At 42.6% G+C, this 22807-nt stretch overlaps 1 protein-coding gene across 1 annotated transcript; it reads right to left on the bottom strand.

Moving 5' to 3' along the window:
* Nucleotides 1-960: 960 nt before the first annotated feature.
* On the bottom strand, nucleotides 961-20871 carry ppm1n (protein phosphatase, Mg2+/Mn2+ dependent 1N (putative)). Its single transcript, XM_003230126.4, has 5 exons — nucleotides 18669-20871; nucleotides 16752-16869; nucleotides 13647-13764; nucleotides 10262-10328; nucleotides 961-1255 (listed from the first exon to the last, which is right to left on the bottom strand). Exons 1-5 carry the CDS (start codon nucleotides 19626-19628, stop codon nucleotides 1226-1228), a joined length of 1293 nt encoding a protein of 430 aa, XP_003230174.3. The 5' UTR covers nucleotides 19629-20871; the 3' UTR covers nucleotides 961-1225.
* Between the last annotated feature and the right edge of the window lie 1936 nt (nucleotides 20872-22807).

The raw sequence follows: 22807 nt of genomic DNA, 5'->3' as shown, positions 1-22807 counted from the left end.
TTCTTATAGCAACACCAGAGGCCAGTTTTTAACTTTGTTGGTGGTTTTTCTATTCATTATAACTGTATTCTCAACTCGCTTCTGACACTATAAATGACTATAAAACTTTGCCCTGACTCCATTCAGTGAATTGTCGCAACAGGTTTCTGCATCCGATCTCCCCATGCGTGCCTTGATTGGTTTCTTCTCCTTCAATGTGCAAGTAATTGTTAACAAAAGTTGGTCAAGAAACAAAAAGAAAATGAAAACAGAAAAATTACATGAATGCTCGTACTACCACATGTGGTGGTCATGTGGAAAAACAGGCGAATTTTGGAGACTAATACATACTGAATGCAAAAAAATACTAAAAAAAGATTTCCCAATGAAACCTGAAATTTATCTCTTAGGTATGTTTGATTTTGATTTTTTTGGTGACTTAAACATGGACAAGTTATTTACATTTTTTATGACAGCTGCCAGAATGGTGTTTGCCAAATTTTGGAAACAAGATTTAATCCTTACTAAGACACAATGGATAGACAAAATTATGGAAATAAAAGACATGGACAAACTGACATATATGTCAAAACAGAGCAATGGAACAGGAATCAAAATGACTAATTGGGCAATGTTTGAGAGTTATATAAAGACAAATGCAAAATAAATGAAAGATAACAGGAAGAATAGACTTTAGAGGATAGACGAAAATATTCCTTTTTTGTGATTTACAGAAATCTGATAATTATGGGACAAAGGAAGATGAATGGAAGTCAACATTTTTTTATTTTTTATTTTTTTCCTTTTTTCTCATTATTATTATATTTGTTCTTTTTTCTTTTTTAGGGTAGGTAGGTAAGGGGGGAGATTGGGTACTCTGATTTCTTGCTTTTTCCTTACTTTCCTATCAAAATGTGTTCTCACTCTTTCGCTGTGCACTTTTGGAAAACTGCAATAAAAATTATTTTTTAAAAAAGAAAATGGAAACGAGTTTGCTTTATTGTTATCCTCAGGGATGTTTCCAAGGGCATGTTGTGTACATTTAGTGCAGTGGTAAGAAACAATAAAGAAGTAAATGCAATTGCATCAAAGCAGAGTCTGGGCCTCTGAGGGAAGGTGAGGACGGGCCGAACGTTGTCCCAAAATCTTTCAACTTGATCAGTTTCCTGGAAAAATGTTTTCCACTTCCGGGACCTTTTCCCGGATAGAGGCTTTTGCTTGAGTTCTCCGACTGGCACACTGTGGCTCAATTCGAGTCGGCATTCGCACTGGGAGCCTGAAACAAGTAAATGGGAAAGAAAGAGTTCTTTGTAGAATGAGTTATTTATTTATTTATTTATTTATTTATTATTTACAGTATTTATATTCCGCCCTTCTCACCCCGAAGGGGATTCAGGGCGGATTACAATGAACACATATATGGCAAACATTCAAGGTCAACAGACAAACAACATACAGTATAGACAGACACAGAGGCATTTTAACATTTTTCCAGCTTTACAATTCCGGCCACAGGGGGAGCTGTTGCTTCACCATTCACAAGTGGCTGTACTTCCTCATTCCTTTCATCGTGTTTTGCTGGCAGTTTTATGATGTTGTAAATTAGTTAAATTAGCCTCCCCGCATAAAGCGTACCTAAATTTCCCTACTTGACAGATGCAACTGTCTTTCGGGGCTGCATAGGTCAACAGCAAGCCCAGCTATTTAATGGTCGGGGCTTAATCGATCCGGGCTTTGAACTCATGACCTCTCGGTCAGTCGTGATTTATTGCAGCTGGTTACTAGCCAGCTGTGCCACAGCCCTGCCCCGTATTTACTCAAATCTAATGCTCATGATCTTGCCAAAATTGGGATGAGCATTAGATCCGCATTATATGGTCATTTTTCTGCTGATCCAAAGTGAAAAGAGAAGATGCTTCAGGAGATGATTTTCTCGTGGTTCTTGGGGTCTCATATACTGTTATGATTGAGCCTCATGGCTCTGTTACTGACAGACGTGGGCGTAAGACTCCTCGAGAGTCAGATACTCTCGAGGAGCGAGAGAGAAAAAGACTGCGAGACATATTTGCAGCACCATCTGACGAGGAGTCTTTTGAAGGGTTTACGGAGAGAATGGAGGAGGGGCTGGTTAGCTCAGAGGAGGATGAGATGGATTGGACTCGGGTAAGGGAGGAAGTGGGTGCCACTGGCCATGATGGGACAGAAGATGAATGGGGACCTTCAGGATTAGACCCATGGTTTCGCTGGAGGGATGGGACGGGATCCACAGCTGGAGATGCTGTTGGGCGTAGTCAGAGGTGTTCCAGCTCTGACGAGGAAAGTGATGAGGAAACGCCCGGGTTAAGGAGGACAGCTGACAGTGATGAAGATTTGTAACTGGCATAAAATGGGGCTTGGGAGCAATTGCAAATTGCGTTGGGCAAGGTAATCTGGGCAAACGCTTGGGATCCGTGTGTGTGTGGGACGCTTCCCTGAAGACTTGTGTGCTTTCCTGTGCTGTGACGTAAGTTGATTGGAATCCAGGGTCAGACGGCGGGAGGGATTGTGTGGGCATTTGTTTGTGCAAACCTGTGCTTACTCTTATTAGCTTGACCCTCCGTCGTCTTCTTGACGGACGCCATCTCCTGCTTTGAGAACTCGGACTGAACTGACCACGGCTTGTCTTCTCCCCTTCTTGGACTTGGAAAAACTACAAACGTCTGCTTCTGGCTTTGATCTACGGAACGGAACTGGTCTACTCAACTGCTACAATCCTTGGCTGATTTACTCGTGTTGGAGATCCTGTCTGCTGTGTGTGTGGGGGAGCGACGCAAGTTACTCTAAGCACAGTGTTGGCAGCAGAGAGGAATCTGCTGCCAATTAGTTGCATTCTTTGTATCTTTTGTTCCTTGGCTTTCGTTTCGTTTATACCCAGGCTGAAGCAAGCAGTTTGTTTTTACCCGGATTAAACTCCGGTTTAATCCGGTTTATCTTTTGAACATTTACTTTTGCCCCTTTTTGCTCCTAAAGGCAAAAACTGCCTGGCCCTTGTGTTTTACGGGCATTTTTGAGTTCTGTAATCTAATAAACTCTGTTACTTTGAATCTTGTGGCGTTCTGTCCTTGACAGATTGCCCAACGCCCATAAAAAGTTTATTGCCGCAATAAACCCGTCAGGAAGACGATGGATGAGTTACGGGCCAAAGTAGACCAATTGCAAACGGCTTTTACCGTTAGCCAAACAGCTCAGGCTGTGAAAGGACATGTTTTGACTCCTGAACGCTTTGACGGAACCAGGTGCAAGTTGCCAACCTTTTTGGCACAAGTGGAGCTTTATTTTTCTCAGCTCAGTGCTCATGCTTTTCCTACAGACACTAGCAAGGTGGCCTTTATTTTGAGTTTGTTGACCGGTCCCGCAGGACAATGGGCCACTAATTTAATTTTGGGAAATGACCCAGTCAAGGACAATTTGAATAATTTCAAAAAGTTGTTAACTGATACTTTTGGGGATCCTCTCCGCACGGAGAACGCTGGGTGGGCTCTGTATCGGTTGAAACAGGGAAAGGGGACTGTTTTGGATTACTTAAATAAGTTTAACCTGTATCGCCACCAGCTGGATTGGGGGGAAAATGCATTCATGCTTTTATTTACTGCCGGGTTAAGTGATATGCTCCAGGATGAATTAGCACGCTTGGAGCCGGCTGAAAGCTGGGACGCCTTAGTAGCTAAGGTGCTGCGTTTAGACGCAAGGTTCGAGGCTCGTAAACACTCAAAAGCAATGTGTGCGCCACCCATGCATGTAACCAGGGCACCTGTGGTGATGGGGGAAGAGCCCATGGAGCTTGGGGTCTTTAAAAAGCTGTCTACAGAGGAAAAGAGCCGTAGGAGGCAGCTGGGCTTGTGTTTGTACTGTGGGAATGCTGGGCATTTTGCCAAAAATTGTAATGTGAAACCTTCCCAGCTTTCGGGAAAAGGCCAGCCCTAGTGCGACGTGAGTCCAACGCACTAGGGCTCCTCAAGCAGTCAACTGAGGGGAGGAAGCATGTTTTCGTACCCATTACATTATCTGTTGGGGGAAGGGAACTTGTTTCTACTTTGGCACTGCTGGACTCAGGGGCTACGGTCTCCTATGTAGATATTGAGTTTGCTAAGAAGCATGGCATTCCTAGAGTGCGCAAGGCATGCGACGTGTGGGTGGAAGGAGCAGATGGGAGACTGCTGGAGACTGGGGTGGTTAACCATGAAACCTCAGCAGTAACGTGGGAGGTGCAGGGAGTAACGGGAACGTTTGTGTGGGATATTACGAGCTTGCCTAGATATGATGTGATCCTGGGGATGGATTGGCTAGCTGTAGTAAACCCACAAGTAGATTGGGCAACACGTAAAGTGATCTTAAAGAGGCAGGACTGTTGCACTCTAAATGTTACTCATTCTGATATGGAGGGAGTGCCTGCTGAGTATGGGGAGTTCTCTGATGTATTTTGTAAAAGAGAAGCGGACAAATTACCACCGCACAGGCCATATGATTGCGCCATCAAGTTGGCAGAAGGTGCGAAACTGCCAGCAGGGAGGCTGTATGCCTTGACTGTACCGGAAAGGCAAGCTTTGCGGGAGTTTCTAGATGAAAATTTAGCCAAGGGGTTTATTCGCCCATCTAGTTCTCCAACTGCGGCACCAGTATTCTTTGTAGCCAAAAAGACTGGGGAACTTAGGCTGGTCTGTGACTATCGGATCCTAAACAAATACACCATTCGGGATAGGTACCCGCTCCCTTTAATCTCGGAACTGTTATCAAGGGTGCAAGGGGCTAAGATCTTTACCAAGCTTGACCTGCGGGGGGCCTATAACTTAATCCGTATACGGGAAGGGGATGAATGGAAGACGGCATTTAACACGTGTTTCGGATGCCACGAGTTCCGAGTCATGCCTTTTGGGCTTTGTAATGCTCCTGCGGTATTCCAGAGGTTCATGAACGATGTGTTCAGGGACCTAATTGACCAATTTTTAGTGATTTATTTGGATGATATCTTGATTTTTTCTAAGGACGAGAAAGAACATCGTCAACATGTCAAGCAGGTTCTGCACCGACTGCGGGCTAATGGGCTTTTCGCCAAGGCTTCCAAGTGCGTCTTTCATGTGCCTGAAGTGGAGTTCCTAGGTCATGTAGTGTCAGGTAGGGAACTTAAAATGGACCCACATAAGGTTGACGCCGTCAACTCATGGCAGGAGCTGAAGACTAAGAAGGATGTACAAAGGTTCTTGGGTTTCGCTAATTACTACCGGGAGTTTATTCCGAATTTTGCAAAGCTCACGGTACCTTTGACGCAGCTTCTGCGCAAGAAACAGCCATTTGTGTGGGGGCGGGAAGCTCACGAGGCGTTTCTACAATTAAAGTCTAGTTTTCAATCGGACAACATACTAACCCATCCTGATGTTGACAGACCGTTCGTGGTAGAAGCGGACGCTTCTAGCTACGCGTTGGGGGCTGTATTGTCTCAGAAGGATTCCTCAGGGACCTTGCGTCCCTGTGGATTTTACTCGCGGCAACTAACACCCTTCGAGCAGAACTATACCATATGGGAGAAGGAGTTGTTGGCGATTAAGGTGGCGTTTGAGGTGTGGCGGCACTGGCTTGAAGGGGCACGGCACCAGATCGTGGTCAGATCTGATCACAAGAACTTAGAGCACTTGCAAACAGCAAAGAAGTTAAACCAGCGTCAAATCCGCTGGGCTTTGTTTTTCTCCAGGTTTAACTTCAAGGTGCAGTTCGTGGAGGGGAAGGCAAACTTGCGGGCCGATGCTTTATCCCGCAAGCCGGAATTTAAGACCAATGAGCAGGTAGTATGTCAGACCATCTTGCCTACTGCCTCTCTGTGTGTTGTAGATAATGAGCTTGGGTTACATGACCAGATCCTTGAGGCTCAGAAGGATGATGTGTGGACTCAGGAGCAACTGATGCTGCTCTCTGCAGGTAACCGTACCATACTGCCGCATCTCCAGGATCAAGACGGGGTATTGGTGCGTAGGGGGCAGGTTTACGTACCAGTAGGGACCCTCAGGTTGGAGGTGATTAGAGCCCACCATGACGAACCCATGGCTGGGCACTTTGGCAGGTTCAAGACCGTACAGCTTATCACCAGGAGCTACTGGTGGCCAAAGATGCGGCAAGACATTCTGCGCTTTTGTGACAGCTGCGCCGTTTGTCAGCAGAGTAAGACGCCTGTTGGGCGCCCTAGAGGGTTGTTATCGTCTTTACCTGTTCCGGAGAGGCCATGGCAAATCATTTCCATGGATTTTATTTCAGATTTGCCTAAGTCTGGGGGTTATACTTGTATTTGGGTGGTGGTGGATTTATTTAGTAAACTGGCTCATTTTATTCCTTGTTCAACCATTCCGGCGGCCCCTACGTTGGCCTTACTATTTACAAAGCACATCTATCGTTTGCACGGAGCACCCGAGGTGATTATTTCAGATAGGGCTCCGCAATTTGTGTCACGCTTTTGGAAACACTTCCATGAGTGTTTGGGGACTAAGTTAAACGTGTCTTCAGCTTTCCATCCGCAAACGGATGGACAGTCGGAACGGGTTAATGGGCTCTTAGAGCAGTATCTGCGTTGTTTTTGTTTAGATCAACCCACGGCTTGGGTAAAGTGGTTACCGGTGGCGGAATTTGCTTACAACAATGCGGTGCACACGTCTAGTCAGCATACGCCATTTGAGCTAACTTATGGTTTTCACCCACGGGGAGGTGTGGCGCCGTCGACCAATGTGGTCTCTTCGGACCCTGTGTACCGCTCTTCGGAAATGGCTGCATTGCATGATGTTGCCCGTCGCTTACTGTTGGAAGCTAAGGCAACGCAGAAGACTCAGGCTGACCGCCACAGGCAGGCAGGGGAGGAGTTGGAAGAAGGGGATTTGGTGTGGTTATCTTCCAAACATATTAAACAGGCTGGGGGAAAGTTTGCGCCTCGGTATTTGGGTCCCTTTCCTATCGTTAAAAAGATTTCTTCTGTTGCGTTTCGTTTGCGTTTACCGTCTAGTTTAAAGGTCCATCCAGTCTTTCATCGTTCGCTGTTGAAACTTGATACCTCTAGTCGTCGTGGTGCTATAGCGGAGGGTATCACTGCCACTTCTCCGCCATCGGGGGAGGAGGCCTTTGTGAGAGGGGATAGTGTTATGATTGAGCCTCATGGCTCTGTTACTGACAGACGTGGGCGTAAGACTCCTCGAGAGTCAGATACTCTCGAGGAGCGAGAGAGAAAAAGACTGCGAGACATATTTGCAGCACCATCTGACGAGGAGTCTTTCGAAGGGTTTACGGAGAGAATGGAGGAGGGGCTGGTTAGCTCAGAGGAGGATGAGATGGATTGGACTCGGGTAAGGGAGGAAGTGGGTGCCACTGGCCATGATGGGACAGAAGATGAATGGGGACCTTCAGGATTAGACCCATGGTTTCGCTGGAGGGATGGGACGGGATCCACAGCTGGAGATGCTGTTGGGCGTAGTCAGAGGTGTTCCAGCTCTGACGAGGAAAGTGATGAGGAAACGCCCGGGTTAAGGAGGACAGCTGACAGTGATGAAGATTTGTAACTGGCATAAAATGGGGCTTGGGAGCAATTGCAAATTGCGTTGGGCAAGGTAATCTGGGCAAACGCTTGGGATCCGTGTGTGTGTGGGACGCTTCCCTGAAGACTTGTGTGCTTTCCTGTGCTGTGACGTAAGTTGATTGGAATCCAGGGTCAGACGGCGGGAGGGATTGTGTGGGCATTTGTTTGTGCAAACCTGTGCTTACTCTTATTAGCTTGACCCTCCGTCGTCTTCTTGACGGACGCCATCTCCTGCTTTGAGAACTCGGACTGAACTGACCACGGCTTGTCTTCTCCCCTTCTTGGACTTGGAAAAACTACAAACGTCTGCTTCTGGCTTTGATCTACGGAACGGAACTGGTCTACTCAACTGCTACAATCCTTGGCTGATTTACTCGTGTTGGAGATCCTGTCTGCTGTGTGTGTGGGGGAGCGACGCAAGTTACTCTAAGCACAGTGTTGGCAGCAGAGAGGAATCTGCTGCCAATTAGTTGCATTCTTTGTATCTTTTGTTCCTTGGCTTTCGTTTCGTTTATACCCAGGCTGAAGCAAGCAGTTTGTTTTTACCCGGATTAAACTCCGGTTTAATCCGGTTTATCTTTTGAACATTTACTTTTGCCCCTTTTTGCTCCTAAAGGCAAAAACTGCCTGGCCCTTGTGTTTTACGGGCATTTTTGAGTTCTGTAATCTAATAAACTCTGTTACTTTGAATCTTGTGGCGTTCTGTCCTTGACATATACAGCATATACATTGTGACATGTGCATTTTCAAAATTAAAATCCGAACGTACTGGGTGGTCTGCTGGTGCCAATGGAGAGGAGAGAGTTAAGGAGAGAGTGCATGTGTATGTATATGTGTATGCTTATATACGTGTATGTGTGTGTATGCATATGTATATACTAGCTGTGCCCGGCCACGCCTTGCTGTGGCTTATGGGAATCATTTGTTGGCCAGGTGGAATAGCAGTGAATAGGCTTGCAGCCTCAAAGCCTGGCCGTTTTCTTCTTATGGGAATCCTTATTTGATGAGCTGGAATGCAACGTAATAGGCTTTCTGCTTGGAAGGCTGGGTACTTGCGTTCTAGGGGAATGGATTTTTGGGCTGCTAGAATTGCAATGAACAGCCTCGCTGCTTCAGTACCTGGCTGCTTGCTATCTAGTGGAATCCTTAGTTGGCCAGTTTGAATAGCAATTAATAGTCTCGGTGTGGCAGGTATGAATGCTACAATTAGCCACCTTGATTAGCACTTAATGGCCTTGCAGCTTCAAAGCCTGGCTGCTTCCTGCCTGGGGGAATCCTTTGTTGGGAGGTGTTAGCTGGCCCTGATTGTTTCCTTTCTGGAATTCCCAATTCCCCTGCTTTCAGAGTGTTGCTCATTATTTACTGTCCTGGTTTTAGAGATTATATTGTTCTGTATTATTATACCACAGTAATTATTTCATATTACAGTAGAGTCTCACTTATCCAACATTTGCTTATCCAATGTTCTGGCCTTTTAGTAGTCAGTGTTTTTGTAGTCAATCTTTTCAATACATTGTGATGTTTTGGTGCTAAATTTGTAAATACAGTAATTACTACATAGCATTACTGCGCATTGAACTACTTTTTCTGTCAAATTTGTTATATAACATGACATTTTGGTGCTTAATTTGTAAAATCATAATGTAATTTGATGTTTAATAGACTTTTCCTTAATCCCTTCTTATTATCCAACATATTCGCTTATCCAACATTCTGCCGGGGTGTTTATGTTGGATAAGTGAGACTGTACTGTATATTTATAATCTTATATTATCTCCTTAGGACTGGATTATATGAGGCTCCTTCTACACAGCTGTATAAAATGCACACTGAAGTGGATTATATGGCAGTATGGACTCAAGATAATCCAGTTCAAAGCAGATAATATAAGATTATAAATGGGTAATATAGCTGTGTGGAAGGGCCTTGAGTCTACACTGCCATATAATCCAGTGCAAATCTGATAATCTGTATTTTATAGGCAGTCCCCTGGGCTGAGTGGGTTGCTAGGAGAGCAAGTGGGCGGAGCTTAGCCTTCTAACTGGCAGCAATTGAATAAAAACAATTATTCCTCTCCGTCTAATTAGAACTTTATTCTTCTTGTTTTTTTGATGTCTAAAGACGGCGGGGATGACCATGTCTTTTGTGGCCAAGTTTCGTGGGTTTTGTGTGTTTAGTTTCGCTGTTTACTTTAAGTTAGAAATGGTCAGAACATTTATATATATATATATAGATATATATACACACACACATGTGAATTGAGCAAGAAACCTATGAAAAAAATCCAAAGCACAATGATTCCTTTCATTGGGAAATCAATATTTTTGTATGAGAAAAAAGTTGATCAGCCACAAGACAATTAACGTCAAGGGATAGGACATTCTTGCATAGTCTCACCAAAGAGACTTTACAATTAAATTGGACACTTAGATCACCCAGAATTCGATGCAGATGACTCAGATCAGTGTGATCTTTTATTTTCCTCTTTCGTGGAAGGTCATTTAGACATTCACATTTTGAATAATAAGAATAATTATGTGTCATAGAATCATAGATGGGGTGGGTTTAGTTGCTCAATAATCATCTGCCAGCGATATGATAGATATCTAGGGCCCGATTCGGCATGAAAGGGCAAATGAAGCATGAATCGGGTCTGCGTTCGCAAAGGGAGGACGCACAATCCAAGAAATCCCTTACCAGCAGCTGTTGCTCCTCTTCCCGGCTCTGTTTCAAGCTCTCATAGGCATCCATGATCACAGCTCTCCTACAAAAAAAAAGGCAAGGAAATGAGATTTTCTGGAAAATTAGATAAATTGTTATTATCCCATTCTATTATTGGTGCCCTCTGTTGGAAGTGAATCAGAATAAAAACTTGCATATAGAGCAAGCATGGGCAAACTGGCTGTTAGGAATTGCGGAGAAGAGATGTTGGATGTTTATTTAATTATATTATTATAACCGCTGCCACCAGTGTAAAGATGTTTATAATGTGGCCACCAGATGTAAAGGGGATTATCCACGCTTGCCACCACTATGGGAAGATATAGCCACTAGCTACTTAGAGAGGAGACCTTTTAAATTTTGTTTTTTTCATTCTTCTTGTTTGTTTTTTATAGTAATATATATGACAGAAGCTGAGATGTTTAAAAGTACAATAACACGTTTATTCTGGCACAAAGCTTAATGGTTACAGTAACTTTCTCTTTAGAGGCACTTTGGTTAACAGTTGCAAAGCTAGAATGAGGTGTTTCAAACTTCTTAAAATGTCACTTCTTTCTTTACTGCTCTAAACTGCAGTCACTCTGTAAATTACAATCACAGATTATCTGTTCCTCATCAGGAGACAGATTACCTTAAAATAAGTCACCAAACTTATTTTAAATTGACTCAAAAATAATCATTTGAGTCTCCCTGATCCATTCAACTGAGGGTCAGTCTTCACTGTACCTCATCAGGGCACAGACTACCTTAAAATAAGTCACCAAACTTATTTTAAATTGACTAAAAAATAAACATTTGAGTCTCCCTGATCCATTCAACTGAGGGTCAGTCTTCACTGTACCTCATCATGGCACAGACTACCTTAAAATAAGTCACCAAATTTATTTTAAATTGACTCAAAAATAAACATTTGAGTCTCCCTGATCCATTCAACTGAGGGTCAGTCTTCACTGTACCTCATCAAGGCACAGACTACCTTAAAATAAGTCACCAAATTTATTTTAAATTGACTCAAAAATAAACATTTGAGTCTCCCTGATCCATTCAACTGAGGGTCAGTCTTCACTGTACCTCATCAAGGCACAGACTACCTTAAAATAAGTCACCAAATTTATTTTAAATTGACTCAAAAATAAACATTTGAGTCTCCCTGATCCATTCAACTCAGGGTCAGTCTTCACTGTACCTCATCATGGCACAGACTACCTTAAAATAAGTCACCAAATTTATTTTAAATTGACTCAAAAATAAACATTTGAGTCTCCCTGATCCATTCAACTGGGGGCCAGTCTTCCCTGTACCTCATCAGGGCACAGACTAACTGCTTCTTTTTCAAACCTGCACTTCTCCACCAAAACGGCAGTTGGCTCCGCCCCCTTCTCCATGGCAACCAACTCATGAGTGCAGAGTAACTGAAATATTGACCCTTTGAAAACGCAATTAAACATGACATCTGTAAACTAAAAAATTCACACTTCGTTACAGGAATTATGGAAGTTGGAGTCCAAAACACCTGGAAGGCCAAAGTTTGCCCATGCCTGATAATGGAACAATTAGGAACAGACAGGGGTTAGACTAGATGGCCTTTGGAGCCCCTTCCAAGTATGTGATTGCAAAATCCCGTACTTCTATGAAGGAGAGCCAGGCATTGTGTTTTGCAATGACAGCTCCCAGCATCTCCAACCAACATGGATGCCCAGGAAGAAAGCTTCGGAAAACTACATCTCTCATTGTTTACTGGTTAGTATGTCTACAGAAAGTTCTGAGCTAGCAATTCTAGGATTACTGTGAGTTTTTCAGGCTGTGTGGACATATTCCAGCAACATTCTCTCCTGATGTTTCGCCTGCATCTGTGGCTAATGCCATATTCAGTGAAGCAAGTGGAGTGTGTGTGTGTGTATATATATATATATATATACTGTATATGCTCGAGTATAAGCCTAGTTTTTCAGCCCTTTTCTTAAGACTGAAAAATCCCCCCTCGGCTTATACTCGGGTGAGGGTCCTGGTTGGCTTATATTTGGGTCAGCTTATACTCGAGAATATATGGTACATTTATTATTTTTCTCTATTATTATTGGTATTATTACATTTATTATTTTTCTCTATTATTGTTGCTACTATTACATTTATTTTACTCTATTTTTATTATTTTTATTAATACATTTATTATTTCACGCTGATATTATTATTATTATTATTATTGCATTTACTATTTTACTCTATTTATTATTACATGTATTATTTTCCTGTATTTATTATTATTATTATTATTATTATTATTATTATTATTACATGTATTTTTTACTCTATTATTATTAAAAGTATACATAAGCACATTTACATTGAAGAGGATGAGAATAATGATTGAATCAGAGTTGGACCGTCTTATCTTAAATTTGAGCTTTGTGTAAATATTCAAAAACATTTAACCTACTGATGCCTCAATTAATGTAATTTTATTGGTACCTATTTTTATTTCTGAAATTTACCACCCTTGGCTTATACTGGAGTCAATGTTTTCCCAGTTTTTTTGTGGTAAAATTAGGTGCCTCGGCTTATCTTCGGGTTGACTTTTACTCGAGTATATATGGTGTATATATATATATATAATGTCCATGGTGGGAGAAAGAACCCATGTCTCTTTGAAGCAAGTATGAATGTTGCATTTAAGAAGCTTGAACACAATTGAGTAGCCGTAAAACTGCAAAGTCAGTCAATGAGGGAATATATATAAAAGTAGCTTGACTGTTGTTGCCTGGAGGCATCCTCTGTTTGGGAGGTGTTAACAGGAATCTGATTGTTTGTTGTCCGGAATTCTCCTGTTTTTGGGTTGTGTTCTTTATTTACTGTCTTGATTCTGGTGTTTTTTAATACTAAGTGGCCAGATTTTGTTCACTTTCATGGCTTTGTCCTTTGTGTCGAAATTGTGCACATGCTTGTGGATTTAAATGGCTTCTCTATGCAGATACCCTCACTGATGGACTTTGCAAACTTCATGGCTACCCAATGCTATTCACGCTTGTTTGTTGCTACATTCACACTTCCTTCAAATAGACAAGGGTTCTTTCTCCTTGCCTCATTTCCAAACATGAGCCACAGATGCAGGCAAAACATTAGGAGAGAGTGCTGCTGGAACAGGGCCAGACAGCCCTGAAAATTCATAGCAACCCAGTGATTCCAGCTATGAAAGCCTTTGGCAACACAATGCAAGGATTAGTTTTGGATTTCCAAATTATCCAGCTTGCACAGCCAGGTATAGGATTAGAGTGGGAATGAGATCCATCTAAAAGCATTTGGGGGAAAATCCTATATGTTTAGGGTTCAGGATTCGGGGGGAAATGAAGGGGTTAGTACTTACTTGCTAGCCAAACCTCCTCCCGGAGGAAGGCCTGGGTTGGCTTCAGAGGCCAGGCAGCGGAAGACCCCGACCAAGCTGGGACCCTCCTCCTCTTGCTGCTGCAGTTGATCATAAAGCTCTGGTATAATAATAATAATAATAATAATAATAATAATAATAATAATAATAATAATAATAATAATAGAGCTGACAGCTGGCACAACAAAACATTGCATGGAAAATTCCTTGACAAAATTAAAGGAAAAGCTGATAAGGAGAAGACCTGGCTATGGCTCACGAATGGACCCTGAAGAAGGAGACAGAAGGCCTGATCCTTGCAGCCCAGGAACAAAGGCAATTCAGGCCAAGATCGAAAAATCAGCTGATGACCCAAAATGCAGACTGTGCAAGAAAACCGATGAAACCATTGATCATCTCCTCAGCTGCTGTAAGAAAATTGCACAGACAGACTACAAACAGAGGCACAACTATGTGGCCCAAATGATTCATTGGAATTTATGCCACAAGTACCACCTCCCAGCAGCAAACAACTGCAAAAGTATTGGAAAATGAGCACGCAAAGATACTGTGGGACTTCCGAATCCAGACTGACAAAGTTCTGGAACACAACACACCAGACATCACAGTTGTGGGGAAAAAAAAAGGTTTGGATCATTGATGTTGCCATCCCAGGTGACAGTCGCATTGACGAAAAACAACAGGAAAAACTCAGCCGCTATCAGGACCTCAAGACTAAACTGGCAGAAACCAGTGCAGGTGGTCCTGGTGGTGATGGGTGCCGTGCCAAAAGATCTCAGCCGGCATTTGGAAACAATAAATTGACAAAATTACAATCTGCCAACTGCAAAAGGCCACCCTGCTGGGATCTTCGCACATCATCCGAAAATACATCATACAGTCCTAGACACTTGGGAAGTGTTCGACTTGTGATTTTGTGATATGAAATCCAGCATATCTATCTTGTTTGCTGTGTCATAATAATGTATAATAAAAACAACAACAACAACAACATGATGTGGATTGACTACAAAAAGGCCTTTGACTCACTCCCACACAGCTGGATCATCAAGTGCCTGGAAGCCATCGGGATTTGTAAAAACATTGGCACCTTTATTGAAAACATGATGGAGCACTGGAAAACTGAACTGTTTGTTGGAAATGAAAGCTATGGACTTGTCAACATCAGGAGAGGAATTTTCCAGGGAGACTCATTGTCCCCTCTGCTTTTCATTATTGCCATAATCCCTCTGTCAACAATCTTACAAAAAACAAACCTTGGCTATCAAACATCTAAGAAATCTCACAAAATTTCGCATCTGATGTACATGGATGACCTGAAGCTATATGGGAAAACGGAAACTGAAATCCAGTCTCTGACCAACACTGTCCGAATTTTTAGCACTGATATCAGCATGGAGTTTGGTTTCATAGAATCATAGAATCATAGAATAGTAGAGTTGGAAGAGACCACATGGGCCATCTAGTCCAACCCCCTGCTAAGAAGCAGGAAATCGCATTCAAAGCACCCCCGACAGATGGCCATCCAGCCTCTGCTCAAAAGCCTCCAAGGAAGGAGCCTCCACCACGGCCCCGGGGAGAGAGTTCCACTGTCGAACAGCTCTCACAGTGAGGAAGTTCTTCCTGATGTTCAGGTGGAATCTCCTTTCCTGTAGTTTGAAGCCATTGTTCCGTGTCCTAGTCTGCAGGGCAGCAGAAAACAAGCTTGCTCCCTCCTCCCTATGACTTCCCTTCACGTATTTGTACATGGCTATCATGTCTCCTCTCAGCCTTCTCTTCTGCAGGCTAAACATGCCCAGCTCCTTAAGCCGCTCCTCATAGGGCTTGTTCTCCAGACCCTTAATCATTTTAGGAGTTTGGACAAATGTTCGACAGTGGCATTGAAGAAGGGGAAAATCATTGAAAGTGAGGGCATAAATATGCCTAATGGCCAAACAATAAAGTGTCACCAGCCAGAGGCCTATAAATACCTGAGCATATTACAGCTGGACAACATCAAGCATGAACATGTGAAAACTGTGGTCAGCAAAGAATACAAACAAAGGGTCAGAAAAATTCTCAAAAGCAAGCTTAATGGAGGCAACACCATCAAGGCCATAAACACCTGGGCCATACCTGTCATAAGATATACTGCTGGCATTATAAACTGGACACAGATGGAACTGGACAATTTGGACAGAAAAACAAGAAAACTCATGACCATTCATCATTCACTACACTCTCGCAGTGATGTTGACCGGCTATATCTGCCTAGAAGATCAGGGGGCAGAGGACTCTTGCAAGTAAAACAAGCAGTCAAAGAAGAAGAACATGCCCTGGCAGAAGATGTAAAGCAAAGTGAAGAACCTGCTTTGATGGAAGTCAAAAATCAAAAACTCCTCAAAGCACAGCAGACAAAAAACCAGTACAAGAAAACCGCACTACAAACTAGAGCTGACAGCTGGCACAACAAAACATTGCATGGAAAGTTCCTTGACAAAATTGAAGGAAAAGCTGATCAGGAGAAGACCTGGCTCTGGCTCACGAATGGGACCCTGAAGAAGGAGACAGAAGGCCTGATCCTTGCAGCCCAGGAGCAAGACATCAGAACAAAGGCAATTAAGGCCAAGATCAAAAAAATCAGCTGATGACCCAAAATGCAGACTGTGCAAGGAAGCCGACGAAACCATTGATCACATACTCAGCTGCTACAAGAAAATCTTCTCTCACCCTGGACTTTCCACAGATATATATAAACCTTCCTTGCTTAGTTTCTCCATACCTCACAACCTCTGAGGATGCCTGCCATAGATGTGGGCGAAACGTCGGGAGAGAATACTTCTGGAACATGACCATACTGCCCGGAAAACATACAACAACCCTATTACATGTAATATTACTAATAACATTGCAGTATAGTGATATAGTACAATATTGTAATATATGTGTGTGTGTGTATCTCTTCTAAGAGGTTGGTTAAACTTCTGCTTTGTTAGTGAAGCTGAATGGCTGTGTCACGTAATGATCCATTTAATAAAAACGGCGTGTGTCTCCAACATGAAATGTCTGGAAAGCTGTGGCGGAGAGGATACCAAGACATGGTCTTACCTGCAACCCGCTTCTCCAAGTGAGTGTCCAGCTCATGCTCCTGTTGCAAAGCCTCCTGGGAGATGCCCGGGGCAGCTGGGAAACAGATCACAATGCATGTCATGTTGTCGCGGCTTCCCTGTGGGAGAACAAAGCAGGACTTTGGAGTGATTTTTCATGTGTACATACCGTATATACTCGAAGATAAGCCTAGAAAAAGCGTCCCCGGCTTATAATTGGGTCAAGGTCAAGCTGGCAGCTGGAGCCTGGAGTCCGTTGCTTGCAATATATGATATATTTATCTCTCATCTTACCCTCCCTTATCAGTGTTTACTTTTCAAAAGCCTCCCTTGTTCTTAACCAAGGGAATGTTTTGAAAAGGGAGAGAAGCCCTTGTAAGTCAGGATATATATATATATATATATATATATATATATATATATATATATATACACACACACACACACACACACACACACACACACACACACACACCCATTAATCTAATAAAAGCATTTCCGCCTGAAATATTTGTTAATCTCTGCAAACCTTTGCAATCTCTATATACCTTTATATTTGTATCTATCTATCTTCATTAATTTTATATATGAATTTCCCCCTCATATGTTTGCAAGTCTTTGCAAATCTTATACATATATATATCTAGAGATTTCCATGTACAGTAGAGTCTCGCTTATCCAACTTAAACGGGCTTGGATAAGCGAATATCTTGGATAATAAGGAGGGATTAAGGAAAAGCCTATTAAACATCAAATTAGGTTATGATTTTACAAATTAAGCGCCAAAACATCATGTTATACAACTAATTTGACAGAAAAAGTAGTTCAATATGCAGTAATGTTATGTTGTAATTACTGTATTTACGAATTTAGCACCCAAATATCACGATGTATTGAAAACATTGACTACTAAAATGTTCTGGATAATCCAGAATGTTGGATAAGCAAGTGTTGGATAAGTGAGACTCTACTGTACCTGTATATCTGTATATATGTGTATACATTATTTTATATATGAATTTTCACCTCACATGTTTGCAAGTCTTTGCGAATCCCATACAGATATAATTATCTATATAGGGGGAGATGTCTAGAATATATATATATATATATATATATATATATATATATATATATGAATACAGATATATAGGGCTTGTAAATATTGCAGGGGAAATGCACACACACATAGAGATTTCTAGATAGGTATAAACATAAATATATAGGGCTTCCAAATATTGCAGAAGGGAAATGCACATATATATATGTAGAGAGAGAGGATTTGCAAACATTTCAGGGAAAATGCATATGTGAAATTAGTATATATACAGTAGAGTCTCACTTATCCAAGCTAAACAGGGTTGCAGAAGCTCGGATAAGCGAATATCTTGGATAATAAGGAGAGATTATGGAAAAGCCTATTAAACATCAAATTAGATTATGATTTTACAAATTAAGTACCAAAACATGTTATACAACTAATTTGACAGAAAAAGTAGTTCAATATGCAGTAATGCTAAGTAGTAATTACTGTATTTATGAATTTAGCACCAAAATATCATGATATATTGAAAACATTGACTACAAAAATGGCTTGGATTATCCAGAGGCTTGGATAAGCGAGGCTTGGATAAGTGAGACTCTACTGTAATTATAGATCTATATCTAGCTCTGCATTGTTTATATAGGCATCACAACCTCTGAGAATGCCTGCCATAGATGTGGGCGAAACGTCAGGAGAGAATACTTCTAGAACATGGCCATACAGTACAGAAAACATACAACAACCCTGTGATCCCAGCCATGAAAACCTTCAACAACACAATGTTGTAAAATTAGGTGCCTCGGCTTATATTCGGGTCGGCTTATACTCGAGTATATACGGTATATCTAATGTTGCCCTTTGCCCTAACCTTACCTTGTAAAGGCAGGCATCCAACACGCATTCGCACACGTCGTGCGGCTTGCCAATGATCTGGAGTCGGGAGCGCACGAAGGCGCACAGGCCAGTGTTGTCGAAGGTGTCCCAGACCCCATCGCAAGCCAAGACTAGGAACTCATCCTCGTCCGGACAGCGGTCCAGATGCTCCACTTCGGGCTCTGGAGAGACCAGCTGCTGGACGGGGCTGCACCAAGCCACGGCCTTGTAGTCGAAGTCTCCCAAGGCCCTGGAGACAGCCAAAGAGCCGTTCACCCTCTGCAGCATGACGGTGCCGCCGGCGTTTTCAATGCGCTCTCTCTCCCTCGGTTTGCTGGGCTTGTGGTCGTCCGTGTAGAAGGCCACGGCGGCCGAGCGGCACAAGACAGCCCTGGAGTCGCCCAGATTGATGAAATAGAAATGTTTGGGGGAGATCAAGACGGCGACGGCGGTCGACCCGGCATGTTCCCAGGCTTCGTCTTGCGACAGTCCTTGCATGCGCCGGTCGATGGCCAAAAAGGCTTCGCGGATGGCGTCCTTCACCGTCTCGGGGTCTTCCTCCTCTCCTTGTTTGAGCAAGGCCTCGGTGGCCAGGACGTGCTCCAGCAAGTGTCGGGCACAGAACTCGGCCACGGTGTTTCCCGCGTGTCCATCATAGACGGCAAAGAAAGCCCAGTTGGCGAGCGGGTCGGGCAGCTGTGGCCGGAGCGTGTGAGCATCCTCCATCTGGGCACGCCAACCCTGCATGGAGCCCATGCCGTAGCTCAGTCCCGTCACTTCTCCATATTCTAACAGCTTCTCCGTTTGCGGCGCCGTCAAAAAGGCACGGGGAGCTTCATCCTCTTCTTCCTCCCTCCGGCCTTCCTCTTCCTCTTCTTTCTCGCCGGCTTCTTCGCTCTTGAAGAGCCGCGACACCATCCGCTCGGCCTCCGACACCACCAGCCGCACAAAGCTGGCCATCCTCGGGCAAAATATTTTCCTGGATTTTGGAGAGGCGGGCTTTTTCAGCCCACCTCTGGCAATTTTAGAAGAACAAACACCAAGGCCTCCGCTGGGCCTTTTGGAGCCGTCCGCTCGTTCGCTGGAAGTTGTACCGATGCCACAATTGGAAGCTTTCGAATCCTAGAAGAATAGAAAGGATAAGACTCTTCCTTGTCTTAGAAAGGACTCAGTGGTAGCCACTGCTTGGCATTTCGTTGGCACTTTCCTGTTCGAGTTTGCTGGAAATCGTGCCCAACAATCTGTAGTTGATGCCACAATTGGAGTCGGTAAACCCTGAAAGAAAGAAACTCCAAGTCTCTTCCTCAGTTGTGGCTGAAGCCAGTTGGCATTTCGGAGACGCCCAATTGTTCTGGCTGGAATTTCTTAACAAACATCAGAATCAATTGGAGTCTTGGATGAAAGAAATACCAAGACTCTTCTTCGGGTTTGGAGGAACTCTTCGGAGGTTCTCTTTCTAGTTTGCTGAGAAAATGGAATTGATTGCGATCTGCAGATCCAGGAATAAAAGAAGCAACAAAACTTTCCCAATTATCGGGAAGGAATTTTAGCTGTTAATCACTGGAAATCCAAAACTATATCAGATGTCACCAATGAAATTTGTAAATCCTAGAAGAAAAGAATGCTTTTGGTTCAGAAGGGCTCATTTGTGGCTACAGCTGGGCCTTTCGGAGATTCCTGCTTCTTCTGCTTCGCTGGACATTCTCTTTGAAAATCCACGGCTGAGCTTTGGACATCACCGTTGTGAATTTGGGGACCTTAATCTTGAAGCAAGGCGATGACTCACTTGTCAAGGAAAGCCATTTAATATGGCAGCTTGGCTCGTCCAGAAGTCGCCCCGTCGAAATGCCAATTCCTGCAGTTGGGAGGGACTCAGCAGCGGCATTTCGGATGAATCTCGTAACAGGTTGGCTGGGAATATCGACTCCTGAATCCGTGGCTTTGGACGTCACCGTTGTCCATTTGGAGACCTTAATCCTCAAAGGCAATGTATGACTCACATCAAGGAAAGTCCTTTAAGACGGCTTTAAGGTTGCCCCGTGGGCTGCTTTGCTAACCCAGTGGCATCTTGCCATCCACGCATTCACCTCTTCTCGGCGCTCCCTTTGTGCTCCAAAACTCTCCCGCATCTCTTCTAGGCCATTCCTGGGTCATTTTGCGCCGGCCATCTGCCTGAAGCCTCTTTGGATTGGCTCAGTGTTGGCCCGGCAGTGGTAATCCCTTCATCCCACGGCTAAATATGGAGGTTTAAGCCCCACTAATCCCCACGTGCTGTGATGCTGAAGCCACCCCGTTGCCTGACCTGCTTAGGCCACTCGCCGGCCTTACCTTTTTGCTTGGCTAAATGGATGTTTGGGAGGGCATAAAGACTGGGGCTAGATATTGTGGGGAGGGAATGATAACCAAACCTTTTTAACTTGGTCCTTTGTAACTTGTGGAGTCGTGCAATATAAGAATTCTAATTCTTAACACCTTAAACCAGGGGTCCTCAAACTTTTTAAGCCGAGGGCCGGTCCACAATCCTTCAGACTGTTGAGGGGCCGGATTATCATTTGAAAAAAAAAATACAAACAAATTCCGATGCACACTGCACATGTCTTATTTGTAGTGCAAAAACAACAATAACAACAACAACAACAACAACAACAACAAAAGAAAAATACAATATTTAAAAATAAAAATAATTTTAACCAACATACATTTATCAGGATTTCAATGGGAAGTGTGCTCCTGCTTCTGGCCAATGAGATAGTCAATTTAATTAAGGTTGTTGTTGTTGTTGTTGTTGTTGTTGTGTGCCTTCAAGTCATTTCAAACTTTCGGCGAGCCTAAGTCTAAAATGTATTTATTTATTATTTATTTATTTATTGCATTTATTTACTACATTTGTATCACACCCTTCTCACCCCAAAGGGGACTCAGTGGCTTACAAATTATAGGTACATACAATATATTATATTATTAGCATAGCACAATATTAGCATTATATATTACTTTATGAAACTATACCACTATACTGTAATATTATTAGTAATATTATATGTAATATAGAATATAGAATATAATATTATTATATGGTATTATTATTAGTGTTATATTGTATTACATTATAATATTATTATCAATATTATATATATATACAATATATTATATTATAAAACTGAGGGCGGGGGCCAGGTAAATGACCTTGGAGGGCCGCATCCGGCCCCCGGGCCTTAGTTTGGGGACCCCTGCCTTAAACACTCTGACACTACATCAGCCCTGTTGGCTTGTTGCAAACTGCCTTTTTACGTTCAATGTTTTAAATCAGGGGTCCTCAAACTTTTAAAGCAGAGGGCCGGCCCACAATCCTTCAGACCAGGGGTCCCCAAACTAAGGCCCGGGGGCCGGATGCGGCCCTCCAAGGTCATTTACCTGGCCCCCGCCCTCAGTTTTATAATATAATATTTTATATCATTTTAACAATATATTGTATTTACATATAATATTGATAATAATAATATTATAATGTTATACAATATAATATTAATACCATATAATAATATTAATTATATGTTATATATTACATATAATATTATAGTATAGTGCAGGGGTCCCCAAACTAAGGCCTGGGGGCCGGATGCGGCTCTCGAAGGCCATTTACCTGGCCCCCACCCTCAGTTTTATAATATAATATTTTATATCATTTTTAATAATATAATATATTGTATATACATATAATGTTGATAATAATATTATAATGTTATACAATATATTAGTAATAATACCATGTAATAATATTAATTATATGTTATATATTACATATAATATTACATTACGGTGGTATCGTTCAATATAGTAATATATAATGCTAATATTGTGCTATGCTAATAATATAATATATTGTATGTACATACAGCTGCTCTGAGTCCCTTCGGGGTGAGAAGGGTGGGATATAAATGTAGTAAATAAATGCAGTAAATAAATAATTAATTTTAGTCTTATTTATTTATTAGCTACATTTATATCCCGCCCTTCTCACCCCGAAGGGACTCAGGGCGACTTACAAGTCATATGTACCTACAATATATTATTCGTATAGCACAATATAGGCATTATATATTGCTATATTGTGCTATAACACTATATTGTAATATTGT

The sequence above is a fragment of the Anolis carolinensis genome, unplaced genomic scaffold (genome assembly GCF_035594765.1).
Source record: "Anolis carolinensis isolate JA03-04 unplaced genomic scaffold, rAnoCar3.1.pri scaffold_10, whole genome shotgun sequence".
NCBI lineage: Eukaryota > Metazoa > Chordata > Lepidosauria > Squamata > Dactyloidae > Anolis > Anolis carolinensis.
This window is presented reverse-complemented; position numbering and strand designations above follow the sequence as displayed.